We start from the raw sequence: 17,184 nt of genomic DNA, 5'->3' as shown, positions 1-17,184 counted from the left end.
TTCCATGGATGAGAGAACATGAAAGGTGTCATTCAAAACTTCAACTCATCTCCCACAAAGCAATCCTTCATTTGATTATAAGAAAAGTTATGGATGTTAAAAGAGGAAGAGGAAAATCTGTAAAAGCAAAAACAAAAACAAAAATTTACATGTCATAAGAGTTAATTAAAACTTGGGAAAGCTTAATGAGAACATTGCATATACTCTTTCTGTTTTGACTTTTTGTTGAAAACCTTTAAGTTATGTGCACTAGTGATGAGCGAGTATACTCATTGCTCGGGTTTTCCCGAGCACGGTCAGGTGGTCTCCCAGTATTTGTGACTGCTCGGAGGTTTCATTTTCGTCGCCGGAGCTGCATGATTTGCGACTGTTAGACAGATTGATTACGTATGGGGATTCCCTAGAAACCAGGCAACCCCCACATGTACTCAGGCTGGCTAGCAGACGTAAATTATGCAGCTGAGTCAACAAAAACTAAATCTCCAAGCAGTCACAAATATTCGGAGACCTCCCCAGCATGCTCTGGAAAACCCGAGCAACGAGTATACTCGCTCATCACTAATGTGCACACAATGACTTTTAGACATGAGACAGAGCAGGAAGTTTTTCAATAGGAAGAAGCTTCAGGATATGCCGGTGTTTTTTGTCATGAAGCTTATTTTTTGGCATCTTTTTGGCTATTTTTTTCAATGTGTTTGGCTGCAGGCTTGTTTTTTTATTATTAAAGTGAAGGTCCTCTTTAATAATAGTCCATTTTTATTTTATTCTTCTACTTTTCTTATTTTTCAGGAGATATTTGGATACAAATCAGAAACATGGAGAAAAATTTTGTGTATACATGGTTACATACTTTCTTTAGGGTTCCTAAAATTGGTCTTTTATTGGAAGCCAGAGCTGGATGTTTGGTGCCACTGTGTTCCGTGTAACTTAGCAGATGCTGATACAGTTTTGCTACAAACTGTAAGTACAGCATTTAGTCATTTATCAAATTAGAATAAGTTTCTTATTACTTTATTGTGGAAAAAGAAGTAATGTCCAGATTAACGTTTTGTGATTTATGTAGATTTCTGCCCAAGGCAACTACAACTTAATTCACTACCACCTTCTGTCTCTCCATACTTAAATATTCAACAATATCTCTGCAGGGAGAGTTTAAAGACTACATAAAGAAGACAGTAATCCAGGTTAATCTTAATACAAAAACAAAAACTGGGTCTTTTGTTACTGGTGATGAAAATTCATACATATGCAAATCTATAATGGAGCCAGAAGGCAAAGTAAGTGTTGTCCTGTCAAAATAATAATGGTGATTTTATGTTTAGTTTTTTGTTTATAACTTTATAACTGAATGTATACTTTATGGCCGGGGTCACACTTGCGTGTGTGATGCGAGAAACTCACACGAGTCTCTCACATCAATACCTAACACTGCTGTCTGCACTTGGGACCGGAGTGTGTGGCTGCATAGAAATACGATGCGAGTTTCTCACATCACACATACAAGTGTGACCCCAGCCTAACTCTGACCATACAAACAAAAGAATAGTGAAGGTCATTTACTGAAAAAAGAAAGCTACAAAGTCTCTACATTTTCAAAATTAGTTAGCACAGGTTTTGGACCTAGCTGGCATTTACATTGTGTTTCAAATTATTGTGAAAATTTGATTTGTGTGATAAAAATGCAATTTTTTTGATTTTCAAATAAACTTATGGACGGTATTGTGTCTCTGGGCTCTTTGGATTACTGAAATCAATCTCAAACAAACGTGATAATTAGTTTTCCAGGTGAGCGCAATTAACCCCTTAATGACAGTCAAGATGCATTAAATTGGTGATCATTAAGGGTACTTATTCCCCTATTGCTGTTTTGAAATGCAGATTGGGAATAAGGGAATAGCACCGCCGAGCTAGGCGTCAGACTTGCGGTTTTGTGACTAATTGAGTCAAGGATGATTAAAACCGAAAGCAGTATTTAATTTATTACAAGAGGGTCACAAGACCACCTTTTTGAACATTGGACCCCCTCGATGACATTCCCAGGTCCTGATGGTTACCATAGTACCCTGAGACCATGTGATGACCCCAAAGTACGGTGGCTTGGGAGATCTCACAATAAACTGTCTGTCACAAGCATAGTCAGTGAGACACTGACAGTTTCATACACTGCTGAACACGAGTACTGCAGTGTATGAGATGAGACAAGTGATCAAAATAAAAATTATACATGTCCCACAGTGGGACTAAGAAAAAAGTGAAAAAAGTTAAATAAAACATGTAAAAAAGTAGAGAAAACCCTGAAAAAACACACAAAAATGACGCAAATCCTTATTGCCACTGAACACACAGTGTTTCTGATAAAACAAAAGTAAACAAAAAAGATACACATAATTGGTATTACTGGATTTAGAACGACCCGCTCTATAAAGCTAGGATGTTATTTATACTGGATGGCTTAAAAAATGTCACCTTTTCATCATACTGACTCACAAAAAAGTGAATAAAAACTGGTCAAAAAGTCGTATGTAAAAAAATAGTATGAATGAAAACACCAAACCGTCCTGCAAAAATCAAGCCATATATGGATTATTCATCAAAAAAATAAAAAAGTTACAGCTCTCAGAATATAATGATGCAAAAGCAAATTCCTTTTTGTAAAATATTGTTTTTAGTCTGTAAAAAAACCAAAGCATGAAAAATATATAACTGGTATTGCTGTATTGGTACCGACATGATAAACAAATAGATCTTATCACTTTTACCGCACGGTGAAGGGCGTACAAAAAATAAGAACAATAAATGAATTGCTGAGTTTTGTTAATTCTGTGTCTGAAAAATCTGAATAAAAAGCGATCAAAAAACATTATGTACCCCAAAATCGTACCAAAAATATCTGCAACTCGTCCCACAAATAATAAGCCCTCATAAAGCTCTCCTCACAAAAAAGTTCTCAAAATATGGCAAAAAAAATACATTTTATTAAAAAGCATTTTTACTGTGCGATAGCAGCACAACCTAACAATTTAACAATTACTTCATAAATCTAGTATTTCTGTAATTGCAGGGACCCGAAGAAGAAATGCACATTAACATTTATACAGCACAGTAAAAATAAAAATAAGAACTACTTTTTTATTGCTATTTACTCATTCTGCCTCCCAAAAATTGAAAAAGGCTTTGCTCACATTTATCTTGTGCTCTTCGCTGAGCACTTACGTCGGAGTTTCCGTTTAAATTCCCCAAAACCATGATTTAAAAAAAGAAACCCAGATAGAACCACTTACTTATGAGGTAGATGGGGTCACTTTAGAATGGTCTCTGTTCCAGTGGTGTCCCATCATTTTAAGCATCTTTAGAGCGCACAAGTGTGGGCGACCACAGATCTGTGCACGCTTAAAAGGATGGATACAACCAGAGCAGAAGCAAAAAGGAGTACGAAAGGTCATCTGCCTCATTTTGGTGTGTGGTTCCGTTATGGGTTTCTTCTGAATCACATTTTTGTGGTATTTACATGGAAACCCCGACGTAAGTTTTTAGTGTAGAACTCAAGAATGTGATCCCAGTCTCATTCTGGAAGCGATTGAAAAATATAATGTACCCCAAAATGTTAACAATATTGTTGAGCGACCTTGACCTTTTTAGAGTCGAGCCGGGTTTCGCGAAACCCGACTATCTCAAAAGTCGGGTCGAGTGAAATCGGCCGATTATGACGTAAAGTCGGGATCGACCGAAACACGAAACCCAATGCAAGTCAATGGGGCAGCATAGTCGGCAGTGAGTGGGGTCCAGGAAAACACCTAGAGTGCCCATTTTAATGTCAAAACCATCCATTCTTCTTAATGAAGCTTGTCAAGCGTAATTTACCTTATAATAATTGGAAGGCATTTGAAATTGGGGGTCATTTGGCTAAAGTTGTGTGGGGTAGGGCTGGTTCAAGTAATTAGTGGGCCCAGGAAATCTGGACTACGTCACGGCAGTGGAGCAGGGAGAGGTAAGTATTTCAACTTTGCAAGTGCTGTGATCCTGAGCAAGCAGGGGGGCACACTTGTTGGCATTGGCACTGGCACAGGGCCCCTCAAAGTACAGCGGTGTGTTTGCACGGCGGGGGCGCCTCCCACCGGCAGCAACACTTTTGCGTACTATGAGAGGCCCTGTGCCAGTGACGTCGCCAACTAGTATTCCTCCCCCCACCTGATGAAGGAACCTGCACTTTCATCTGCACCTTCCTCTTTGTCCCCGTGTAAGGTGGTATGGTATGCGGGAAGAGCAACCTGACTTTCAGCAGGGTCACAATGTTGTTGTGTAGCATGCACGGGGAATGTTGCGTTATGGGTCAATGTACCAGCAGACTCATCTATCACTGGCTGGGCAATGGGCACGATGAAGTGGAAACACAGATATAGGCCCAAAGAATAAAGTGGGCTAAATGCAGTTCAAAATTGGTAACACAGGAATAACCAGGGGGCATTGCAGTGGAGGACAACTGAAATGAGAGGCTGACACAGAGAGTAGGGCCAAATCAGTAAGTAGTCGAAATGCAGTTCAAAATTGGCAACCGTAGTAAACAGGCGGCACAGCTTTGTTCAGTGGAGGAGAACAGCAAGGAGTGGCAGACACCGATAGTAGGCCCCAACCCAACTAGTAGGCCAAATGCAGTCTAACATTAACAACTACTTAACGAGAGCCTGAAAATGGAATTTCAGGACAGGAAACCAGGAGAACAGCAAGGAGTGGCAGACACCGATAGTAGGCCCCAAACCAACTAGTACGCCAAATGCAGTTGTTCCATTTAACCACAATTTAATGAGAGCCTGAAGATAGAAGCTCAGGAAAGGCAACCTGGGGAACACCTTGGAGTGTAACACACCATCTCTCTCCACCCCATACCCATTTTGTAGGCCTAATGCAGTGTACTTTTCTACAACTACTAAACGAGAGTCGGAAGACCGAAGCAATGGCAAGGAAACCTGGGGAACACCTTGGAGTGTAACACACCATCTCTCTCCACCCCATACCCAATTTGTAGGCCTAATGCAGTGTAGTTTCCAAGAACTACTAAACGAGAGCCGGAAGATCGAAGCTCAGGAAAGGCAACCTGGGGAACACCTTGGAGTGTAACACACCCTCTCTCTACACCCCATACCCAATTTAAAGGCCTAATGCAGTGTAGTTTCCAAGAACTACTAAACGAGAGCCGGAAGATCGAAGCTCAGGAAAGGCAACCTGGGGAACACCTTGGAGTGTAACACACCCTCTCTCTACACCCCATACCCAATTTGAAGGCCTAATGCAGCGTAGTTTCCAACAACTACTAAACGAGAGCCGGAAGATCGAAGCTCAGGAAAGGCAACCTGGGGAACACCTTGGAGTGTAACACACCCTCTCTCTACACCCCATACCCAATTTGAAGGCCTAATGCAGCGTAGTTTCCAACAACTACTAAACGAGAGCCGGAAGATCGAAGCTCAGGAAAGGCAACCTGGGGAACACCTTGGAGTGTAACACACCCTCTCTCTACACCCCATACCCAATTTGAAGGCCTAATGCAGTGTAGTTTCCAAGAACTACTAAACGAGAGCCGGAAGATCGAAGCTCAGGAAAGGCAACCTGGGGAACACCTTGGAGTGGAACACACCCTCTCTCTACACCCCATACCCAATTTGAAGGCCTAATGCAGCGTAGTTTCCAACAACTACTAATTGAGAGCCGGAAGATCGAAGCTCAGGAAAGGCAACCTGGGGAACACCTTGGAGTGTAACACACCCTCTCTCTACACCCCATACCCAATTTGAAGGCATAATGCAGTGTAGTTTCCAAGAACTACTAAACGAGAGCCGGAAGATCGAAGCTCAGGAAAGGCAACCTGGGGAACACCTTGGAGTGGAACACACCCTCTCTCTACACCCCATACCCAATTTGAAGGCCTAATGCAGCGTAGTTTCCAACAACTACTAAACGAGAGCCGGAAGATCGAAGCTCAGGAAAGGCAACCTGGGGAACACCTTGGAGTGTAACACACCCTCTCTCTACACCCCATACCCAATTTGAAGGCCTAATGCAGTGTAGTTTCCAAGAACTACTAAACGAGAGCCGGAAGATCGAAGCTCAGGAAAGGCAACCTGGGGAACACCTTGGAGTGGAACACACCCTCTCTCTACACCCCATACCCAATTTGAAGGCCTAATGCAGCGTAGTTTCCAACAACTACTAAACGAGAGCCGGAAGATCGAAGCTCAGGAAAGGCAACCTGGGGAACACCTTGGAGTGGAACACACCCTCTCTCTACACCCCATACCCAATTTGAAGGCCTAATGCAGCGTAGTTTCCAACAACTACTAAACGAGAGCCGGAAGATCGAAGCTCAGGAAAGGCAACCTGGGGAACACCTTGGAGTGTAACACACCCTCTCTCTACACCCCATACCCAATTTGAAGGCCTAATGCAGTGTAGTTTCCAAGAACTACTAAACGAGAGCCGGAAGATCGAAGCTCAGGAAAGGCAACCTGGGGAACACCTTGGAGTGGAACACACCCTCTCTCTACACCCCATACCCAATTTGAAGGCCTAATGCAGCGTAGTTTCCAACAACTACTAAACGAGAGCCGGAAGATCGAAGCTCAGGAAAGGCAACCTGGGGAACACCTTGGAGTGGAACACACCCTCTCTCTACACCCCATACCCAATTTGAAGGCCTAATGCAGCGTAGTTTCCAACAACTACTAAACGAGAGCCGGAAGATCGAAGCTCAGGAAAGGCAACCTGGGGAACACCTTGGAGTGTAACACACCCTCTCTCTACACCCCATACCCAATTTGAAGGCCTAATGCAGTGTAGTTTCCAAGAACTACTAAACGAGAGCCGGAAGATCGAAGCTCAGGAAAGGCAACCTGGGGAACACCTTGGAGTGGAACACACCCTCTCTCTACACCCCATACCCAATTTGAAGGCCTAATGCAGCGTAGTTTCCAACAACTACTAAACGAGAGCCGGAAGATCGAAGCTCAGGAAAGGCAACCTGGGGAACACCTTGGAGTGGAACACACCCTCTCTCTACACCCCATACCCAATTTGAAGGCCTAATGCAGCGTAGTTTCCAACAACTACTAAACGAGAGCCGGAAGATCGAAGCTCAGGAAAGGCAACCTGGGGAACACCTTGGAGTGTAACACACCCTCTCTCTACACCCCATACCCAATTTGAAGGCCTAATGCAGTGTAGTTTCCAAGAACTACTAAACGAGAGCCGGAAGATCGAAGCTCAGGAAAGGCAACCTGGGGAACACCTTGGAGTGGAACACACCCTCTCTCTACACCCCATACCCAATTTGAAGGCCTAATGCAGCGTAGTTTCCAACAACTACTAAACGAGAGCCGGAAGATCGAAGCTCAGGAAAGGCAACCTGGGGAACACCTTGGAGTGTAACACACCCTCTCTCTACACCCCATACCCAATTTGAAGGCCTAATGCAGCGTAGTTTCCAACAACTACTAAACGAGAGCCGGAAGATCAAAGCTCAGGAAAGGCAACCTGGGGAACACCTTGGAGTGTAACACACCCTCTCTCTACACCCCATACCCAATTTTAAGGCCTAATGCAGTGTAGTTTCCAAGAACTACTAAACGAGAGCCGGAAGATCGAAGCTCAGGAAAGGCAACCTGGGGAACACCTTGGAGTGTAACACACCATCTCTCTACACCCCATACCCAATTTGAAGGCCTAATGCAGCGTAGTTTCCAACAACTACTAAACGAGAGCCGGAAGATCGAAGCTCAGGAAAGGCAACCTGGGGAACACCTTGGAGTGTAACACAACGTCTCTCTACACCACGGAAGGGCTGATTCTTAGGAAGGAAGGCTGTTGGAAATAAGCATTGCGCGTCCGAGGGTGATTATATTCTTATTAGGTATATACTCACCCTCGGACGCGCCCTGCTTCTTTATTTGGAATGAATGTTTATTTGCAATGTGGTGTTGACTTTCTCTATTATTTTGGTAATTAATGATTTTATTATTTTCATTGTTTTGCATCTTCTTGGCAATAATATAAAGAAGACGCGACAGGACAACACTCGGTGGATGCCATATCTGTGTTTTCAATTTAAAAAACCTTTCAGTTAACTACTTGCAGGAGAAAGTAATTGTAGCTGGTGGCCATTTTTAGTACTGTACCAGATTTTAGTTGTGTGTTTGTTTTTAATGTTAAAATGTCTGCATTTGATATCTCTCCAGTATTTTCTTTTTTATAAGCAAAATACTTATTTTTATATTTTCTGATGTTGGTTCCAGGGGTACACGGGCAGCAGTGGTGTGGTCAGTGGAGGCCTAGTGGAAGGAGTGACCGCAGACAGGCATCGAAGGCCTAAAATAATAACACATGGCTGTAGGCAATTTTAAATTGGTTCCAGGGGTACACGGGCAGCAGTGGTGTGGTCAGTGGAGGCCTAGTGGAAGGAGTGACCACAGACAGGCATCGAAGGCCTAAAATAATAACACATGGCTGTAGGCAATTTTAAATTGGTTCCAGGGGTACACGGGCAGCAGTGCCCTGGTCAGTGTAGTAGTAGTTGAAAGAATGGACCGCAGACAGGCATCGAAGGCCTAAAATAAAAAATTGGGCTGGCTGTAGGCAATTTTAAATTGGTTCCAGGGGTACACGGGCAGCAGTGGTGTGGTCAGTGGAGGCCTAGTGGAAGGAGTGACCACAGACAGGCATCGAAGGCCTAAAATAATAACACATGGCTGTAGGCAATTTTAAATTGGTTCCAGGGGTACACGGGCAGCAGTGCCCTGGTCAGTGTAGTAGTAGTTGAAAGAATGGACCGCAGACAGGCATCGAAGGCCTAAAATAAAAAAATTGGGCTGGCTGTAGGCAATTTTAAATTGGTTCCAGGGGTACACGGGCAGCAGTGGTGTGGTCAGTGGAGGCCTAGTGGAAGGAGTGACCGCAGACAGGCATCGAAGGCCTAAAATAATAACACATGGCTGTAGGCAATTTTAAATTGGTTCCAGGGGTACATGGGCAGCAGTGGTGTGGTCAGTGGAGGCCTAGTGGAAGGAGTGACCACAGACAGGCATCGAAGGCCTAAAATAATAACACATGGCTGTAGGCAATTTTAAATTGGTTCCAGGGGTACACGGGCAGCAGTGCCCTGGTCAGTGTAGTAGTAGTTGAAAGAATGGACCGCAGACAGGCATCGAAGGCCTAAAATAAATAAATTGGGCTGGCTGTAGGCAATTTTAAATTGGTTCCAGGGGTACACGGGCAGCAGTGGTGTGGTCAGTGGAGGCCTAGTGGAAGGAGTGACCACAGACAGGCATCGAAGGCCTAAAATAATAACACATGGCTGTAGGCAATTTTAAATTGGTTCCAGGGGTACACGGGCAGCAGTGGTGTGGTCAGTGGAGGCCTAGTGGAAGGAGTGACCGCAGACAGGCATCGAAGGCCTAAAATAATAACACATGGCTGTAGGCAATTTTAAATTGGTTCCAGGGGTACACGGGCAGCAGTGCCCTGGTCAGTGTAGTAGTAGTTGAAAGAATGGACCGCAGACAGGCATCGAAGGCCTAAAATAAAAAAATTGGGCTGGCTGTAGGCAATTTTAAATTGGTTCCAGGGGTACACGGGCAGCAGTGGTGTGGTCAGTGGAGGCCTAGTGGAAGGAGTGACCGCAGACAGGCATCGAAGGCCTAAAATAATAACACATGGCTGTAGGCAATTTTAAATTGGTTCCAGGGGTACACGGGCAGCAGTGGTGTGGTCAGTGGAGGCCTAGTGGAAGGAGTGACCACAGACAGGCATCGAAGGCCTAACATAACAAAAATGTCAATACAATGGTATTGTCAGTGGCAGGCATTGAAGGATGTCAGCGCATAGACTAAACATTGGTGGAGCTGTGAGATAATTTTGCAAGTGGTAGAGCACTGTTTGAGCTGGGGTGGGGGGAAACTGTCTTGTGGCCGGCGGTACAGGCCCAGGGCCCCTCATATTACAACGGTGTGTCTGACGTTGGGTGCGCACCACCACCACCAGAGACACTTTATTGTACTAGGAGGGACCCAGTGGCAGTGCCGTCGACCAAAAGCGGGCTCACCCACCTCTTCAGACAAACTGCACTCTCACGGGTGCTGTCGCCAAGTGTCGATACCACGGCCCCGTGTGGGGAGTTTGGCCATTTAGTGAGGTGTAAACATGTCGTATGCTGGACAATCAGGTGCAGAAAATTACGAGATTGGAAAAGGCATTCAGAATAGTCCACAGGCAAGACCTTTTCATAGGAAAGCTAGGTGTCAGCCGGGCAAGGTGGGGCAAAAGATTTCGAAATCCAGTTGTGGTTCATTTTAATGAAGGTTAGATCATCTACATTTTGGGTAGCCAGACGAGTCCTTTTTTCTGTTAGTATTGAACCTGCAGCACTGAATACTCTTTCTGATAGGACACTAGCTGCCGGGCAAGCAAGCTCCTGCAATGCATATTCTGCCAATTCTGGCCAGGTGTCTAATTTGGATGCCCAGTAATCAAATGGGAATGACGGTTGAGGGAGAACATCGATAAGGGATGAAAAATAGTTTGTAACCATACTGGACAAATGTTGTCTCCTGTCACTTTGAATTGATGCTGCAGTACCTGTCCTGTCTGCGGTCATAGCAAAATCACTCCACAACCTGGTCAGAAAACCCCTCTGGCCAACGCCACTTCTGATTTCTGCCCCTCTAACTCCTCTGGTCTGCTGGCCCCTGCAGCTCGTGTGAGAACGATCACGGGCGCTGTGTGCAGGGAATGCCAGAAGCAAACGGTCAACAAGAGTTGATTGTTTGGTTGCTAATATTAGTTCCAAGTTCTCATGTGGCATTATATTTTGCAATTTGCCTTTATAGCGAGGATCAAGGAGGCAGGCCAACCAGTAATCGTCATCATTCATCATTTTAGTTATGCGTGTGTCCCTTTTGAGGATACGTAAGGCATAATCCGCCATGTGGGCCAAAGTTCCAGTTCTCAAATCTGCGGTTGTGCTTGGTTGAGGGGCAGTTTCAGGCAAATCAACGTCACTTGTGTCCCTCAAAAAACCAGAACCCGGCCTTGCCGCGCCACCAATTTCCAGTGGCCCCGGAAAAGCTTCCTCATTAAAAATATAATCATCCCCATCATCCTCCTCGTCCTCCTCTTCGCCCGCTACCTCGTCCTGTACACTGCCCTGGCCAGACAATGGCTGACTGTCATCAAGGCTTTCCTCTTCCTCAGCTGCAGACGCCTGATCCTTTATGTGCGTCAAACTTTGCATCAGCAGACGCATTAGGGGGATGCTCATGCTTATTATGGCGTTGTCTGCACTAACCAGCCGTGTGCATTCCTCAAAACACTGAAGGACTTGACACATGTCTTGAATCTTCGACCACTGCACACCTGACAACTCCATGTCTGCCATCCTACTGCCTGCCCGTGTATGTGTATCCTCCCACAAAAACATAACAGCCCGCCTCTGTTCACACAGTCTCTGAAGCATGTGCAGTGTTGAGTTCCACCTTGTTGCAACGTCTATGATTAGGCGATGCTGGGGAAGGTTCAAAGAACGCTGATAGGTCTGCATACGGCTGGAGTGTACGGGCGAACGGCGGATATGTGAGCAAAGTCCACGCACTTTGAGGAGCAGGTCGGATAACCCCGGATAACTTTTCAGGAAGCACTGCACCACCAGGTTTAAGGTGTGAGCCAGGCAAGGAATGTGTTTCAGTTGGGAAAGGGAGATGGCAGCCATGAAATTCCTTCCGTTATCACTCACTACCTTGCCTGCCTCAAGATCTACAGTGCCCAGCCACGACTGCGTTTCTTTCTGCAAGAACTCGGACAGAACTTCCGCGGTGTGTCTGTTGTCGCCCAAACACTTCATAGCCAATACAGCCTGCTGACGTTTGCCAGTAGCTGCCTCATAATGGGAGACCTGGTGTGCAACAGTGGCAGCTGCGGATGGAGTGGTTGTGCGACTGCGGTCTGTGGACGAGCTCTCGCTTCTGCAGGAGGACGAAGAGGAGGAGGAGGGGGTGCGAACGGCTACAGCCAATTGTTTCCTAGACCGTGGGCTAGGCAGAACTGTCCCAAACTTGCTGTCCCCTGTGGACCCTGCATCCACCACATTTACCCAGTGTGCCGTGATGGACACGTAACGTCCCTGGCCATGCCTACTGGTCCATGCATCTGTTGTCAGGTGCACCTTTGTGCTCACAGATTGCCTGAGTGCATGGACGATGCGCTCTTTAACATGCTGGTGGAGGGCTGGGATGGCTTTTCTGGAAAAAAAGTGTCGACTGGGTAGCTCGTAGCGTGGTACAGCGTAGTCCATCAGGGCTTTGAAAGCTTCGCTTTCAACTAACCGGTAGGGCATCATCTCTAACGAGATTAGTCTAGCTATGTGTGCGTTCAAACCCTGTGTACGCGGATGCGAGGCTAAGTACTTCCTTTTTCTAACCATAGTCTCATGTAGGGTGAGCTGGACTGGAGAGCTGGAGATCGTGGAACTAGCGGGGGTGCCGGTGGACATGGCAGACTGAGAGACGGTGGGAGATGGTATTGTTGCCACCGGTGCCCTAGATGCAGTGTTTCCTACTACGAAACTGGTGATTCCCTGACCCTGACGGCTTTGGCCTGGCAAAGAAACCTGCACAGATACTGCAGGTGGTGCGGAAAATGGTGGCCCTACACTGCCGGAAGGGATGTTGCGTTGCTGACTAGCTTCATTGGCCGAGGGTGCTACAACCTTAAGGGACGTTTGGTAGTTAGTCCAGGCTTGCAAATGCATGGTGGTTAAATGTCTATGCATGCAACTTGTATTGAGACTTTTCAGATTCTGTCCTCTGCTTAAGGTAGTTGAACATTTTTGACAGATGACTTTGCGCTGATCAATTGGATGTTGTTTAAAAAAATGCCAGACTGCACTCTTTCTAGCATCGGATACCTTTTCAGGCATTGCAGACTGAGCTTTAACCGGATGGCCACGCTGTCCTCCAACAGGTTTTAGCTTTGCCACGCGTTTTGGGCAAGATACGGGCCCGGCAGATGGAACCTGTTGCGATGTTGATGCCTGCTGCGGCCCCTCCTCCTCCGCTTCAGTACTGCTGCCGCCTGCACCCTGTTCCCCCAATGGCTGCCAATCGGGGTCAAGAACTGGGTCATCTATTACCTCTTCTTGTAGCTCGTGTGCAACTTCGTCTGTGTCACCATGTCGGTCGGTGGTATAGCGTTCGTGATGGGGCAACATAGTCTCATCAGGGTCTGATTCTTGATCAGCACCCTGCGAGGGCAATGTTGTGGTCTGAGTCAAAGGACCAGCATAGTAGTCTGGCTGTGGCTGTGCATCAGTGCACTCCATGTCAGATTCAACTTGGAATGGGCATGGACTGTTAACTGCTTCACTTTCTAAGCCAGGGACGGTATGTGTAAAGAGCTCCATGGAGTAACCCGTTGTGTCGCCTGCTGCATTCTTCTCTGTTGTTGTTTTTGCTGAAGAGGACAAGGAAGCGACTTGTCCCTGACCGTGAACATCCACTAACGACGCGCTGCTTTGACATTTACCAGTTTCACGAGAGGAGGCAAAAGAGCTAGAGGCTGAGTCAGCAAGATAAGCCAAAACTTGCTCTTGCTGCTCCGGCTTTAAAAGCGGTTTTCCTACTCCCAGAAAAGGGAGCGTTCGAGGCCTTGTGTAGCCAGACGACGAACCTGGCTCCACAGCTCCAGACTTAGGTGCAATATTTTTTTTCCCACGACCAGCTGATGCTCCACCACTACCACTACCCTCATTACCAGCTGACAATGAACGCCCCCGGCCACGACCTCTTCCACCAGACTTCCTCATTGTTTTAAAAACGTTACCAAACGAACGGTATTTGTTGCTGTCACACAACTTACACGGTGAGCTATAACTTCAGTATGATTTAGCTACCCCTTTACAGGTGGGTGAGACCACAACGAAAATCAGCCACAATGTTACACACTCTGTTGTTGTTGGCAACAAATGAGATGGCACACACGCAGGACTGTCACTGAAGCGCAAATGTAAATATTTATCTCCCACTGATTTGTGTTTGTTTTTTTTTAAAAGGGAGACTTCAGAAAAAAAAAAAATTAACAAAAAATTATTTTTTACAGAAGAATTTATAAAACAAATAAAATGAAATGATTGTTTCAGGTAGAATTTAGGAAAAAAAAAAAAGGCTTTGTAGGGCCCACTGAGTGAGAGAGGACACACACAGGAGTCAGGAGTGGCACACAAGCCCAGAGGCCAATATTAATCTCCCACCGATTGATTTAGTGATTTTTTTTGGTAGATTTTGGAACCCAAATCAAGCAAAAAAATTAATAGGCTTTCTATGGCCCACAATTGGGGAGAGAGAGAGAGATGGCACACCCAGGAGTCAAGACTGGCACACAAGCAGAAGGGGCAATATGAATCTCCCACAGATTTTTTTTTTTTTTTTTTTTTCAGGGAGACTTGAGAGAAAAAAAAATACAAAAAAAATGATTTTTTTCAGGAATAATTTAGAAACCAAAGAAAATAAAATGATTGTTTCAGGGAGAATTTAGCAAACAAATAAAACAAAAAATAGGCTTTCTAGGGCCCACTGAGTGACAGATGACGCACACAGGAGTCAGGAGTGGCACACAAGCCCAGAGGCCAATATTAATCTCCCACTGATTGATTTAGTGATTTTTTTTGGTAGATTTTGGAACCCAAATCAAGCAAAAAAATTAATAGGCTTTCTATGGCCCACAATTGGGGAGAGAGAGAGAGATGGCACACCCAGGAGTCAAGACTGGCACACAAGCAGAAGGGGCAATATGAATCTCCCACAGATTTTTTTTTTTTTTTTTTTTCAGGGAGACTTGAGAGAAAAAAAAATACAAAAAAAATGATTTTTTTCAGGAATAATTTAGAAACCAAAGAAAATAAAATGATTGTTTCAGGGAGAATTTAGCAAACAAATAAAACAAAAAATAGGCTTTCTAGGGCCCACTGAGTGACAGATGACGCACACAGGAGTCAGGAGTGGCACACAAGCCCAGTGTTAGGACTGGCGGAACGCACCAAGACAGATGATAAAGGTGCGTTCGCAGTCCGGGGTCCACCGTGCAGGTGAGAACCTGCTGCTAGCAATTTGCAGACAATATGGCGGTACACTAAAGTATACACGCGTGGGTTAAACCTCACCCAGCGTGAAGAAAGCGATCCTGTTAATTCACAGGACCGCAGTACCGCACTAGTGCGCGAGCAAGTGGTCAGCGGACTTAACCCCAGAAGGGATTGGAGCCCGATTAGACCCTTGCTGGCGTAACACCGCAACTGGGTGTGTAGAGAACCTTAAGAAATATATGTGCACAAGAGTGCGAGCGATGCCGCACTAACGGACGCCACTAACCACCCAGACTCGGGTATGGAAAGCGCAAGGCAGGCGCACGGCGCCGTACTGGCAGGCACAGCTACAGGACGCTGAGATGTGTGTTTAGTGCTGTAAGCTAAGTCGGGCGCTAGATAGCAGCCATACACCTTCCGCGAACAGACATTCAATAGGGTAGGGGTTTCCAAGGACGACTTGCACTCTCAACATACACACATAAGCAATTGTAAGACAATACTAGCGCATGGCCATGCGGTAATGCGCAGTTTATATAGCAGCAGCACAGGAAGAGGCCACAGCACCTTTGCCCTTCCAGGACCTGCAAAGAGGACCAATGGAATGTGCTGCAGAGCCTGAGCACATGACCCTCGATCTCCAACGGGAGACCTTATGCTGGGCATGCTCAGTACGTGCAGACAAGGACTTCGTCCCAGGGAAGTCCGCTCGCTGCTGACCAGCATTGACTTTAATGGCAGAGACTGGAGAAACAGCAGTAACTCTCAGAACAGAGTGAGGATGAGCAAGACGCTGGGACCGACGTCTTTGCTGAGCAGACTCCACTGCGGCCAGACAAGAATGGGAGACCGCAGCGGAGGCGGCTCGAGATTCCCCCTGTGCAGAAGCGGGAACTCGACCCCTAACACCAAGAGGCCAATATTAATCTCCCACTGATTGATTTAGTGATTTTTTTTGGTAGATTTTGGAACCCAAATCAAGCAAAAAAATTAATAGGCTTTCTATGGCCCACAATTGGGGAGAGAGAGAGAGACGGCACACCCAGGAGTCAAGACTGAAACCAGGGATTCAAGCTTCAGGAGGCTAATTTGCATATTCCAGGTGCCTTCTGGGAGAAGCGAAGTCTCCCTAAGCTAGAAGATCGTTGGATACAGCCGGGACCAGCTGCTTCGAAAGCATCACCAAACCAGGGATTCAAGCTTCAGGAGGCTAATTTGCATATTCCAGGTGCCTTCTGGGAGAAGCGAAGTCTCCCTAAGCTAGAAGATCGTTGGATACAGCCGGGACCAGCTGCTTCGAAAGCATCACCAAACCAGGGATTCAAGCTTCAGGAGGCTAATTTGCATATTCCAGGTGCCTTCTGGGAGAAGCGAAGTCTCCCTAAGCTAGAAGATCCTTGGATACAGCCGGGACCAGCTGCTTCGAAAGCATCACCAAACCAGGGATTCAAGCTTCAGGAGGCTAATTTGCATATTCCAGGTGCCTTCTGGGAGAAGCGAAGTCTCCCTAAGCTAGAAGATCGTTGGATACAGCCGGGACCAGCTGCTTCGAAAGCATCACCAAACCAGGGATTCAAGCTTCAGGAGGCTAATTTGCATATTCCAGGTGCCTTCTGGGAGAAGCGAAGTCTCCCTAAGCTAGAAGATCGTTGGATACAGCCGGGACCAGCTGCTTCGAAAGCATCACCAAACCAGGGATTCAAGCTTCAGGAGGCTAATTTGCATATTCCAGGTGCCTTCTGGGAGAAGCGAAGTCTCCCTAAGCTAGAAGATCGTTGGATACAGCCGGGACCAGCTGCTTCGAAAGCATCACCAAACCGCGCGCCTTACGGCGCGTGAATTTTTGCCTGTAGGACATTATTGCAAGAGAGCTTGGCTGAGTAGATTACACAAGAAGGAAAACACACAGCAAGTCAGCAGGATCTAGGAGCAACATGGCAGATGTGACAACCTACATGGTGAGCTGCAGCATGTGCTACATGTTCACAGATCGACCAGAAGAAGAATCCAATTTCACCTGTCAGAAGTGTAGACTAGTGGCCCTTTTAGAAGAAAAGGTGCGGGGTCTG

At 46.1% G+C, this 17,184-nt stretch overlaps 1 protein-coding gene across 1 annotated transcript in view; it reads left to right on the top strand.

The window, feature by feature from the left end:
- The window catches only part of LOC138638114 (probable cation-transporting ATPase 13A4), a 385,556-nt gene that overhangs the window by 12,215 nt on the left and 356,157 nt on the right, over positions 1-17,184 (top strand). The window contains exons 2-3 of the mRNA XM_069727134.1: positions 790-960; positions 1,146-1,277. Coding sequence (XP_069583235.1) covers positions 790-960; positions 1,146-1,277 — 303 coding nt within the window. The remainder of the gene's footprint in view (positions 1-789; positions 961-1,145; positions 1,278-17,184) is intronic.

Source organism: Ranitomeya imitator, chromosome 5 (assembly GCF_032444005.1).
Source record: "Ranitomeya imitator isolate aRanImi1 chromosome 5, aRanImi1.pri, whole genome shotgun sequence".
Taxonomy (NCBI): domain Eukaryota; kingdom Metazoa; phylum Chordata; class Amphibia; order Anura; family Dendrobatidae; genus Ranitomeya; species Ranitomeya imitator.
This window is presented reverse-complemented; position numbering and strand designations above follow the sequence as displayed.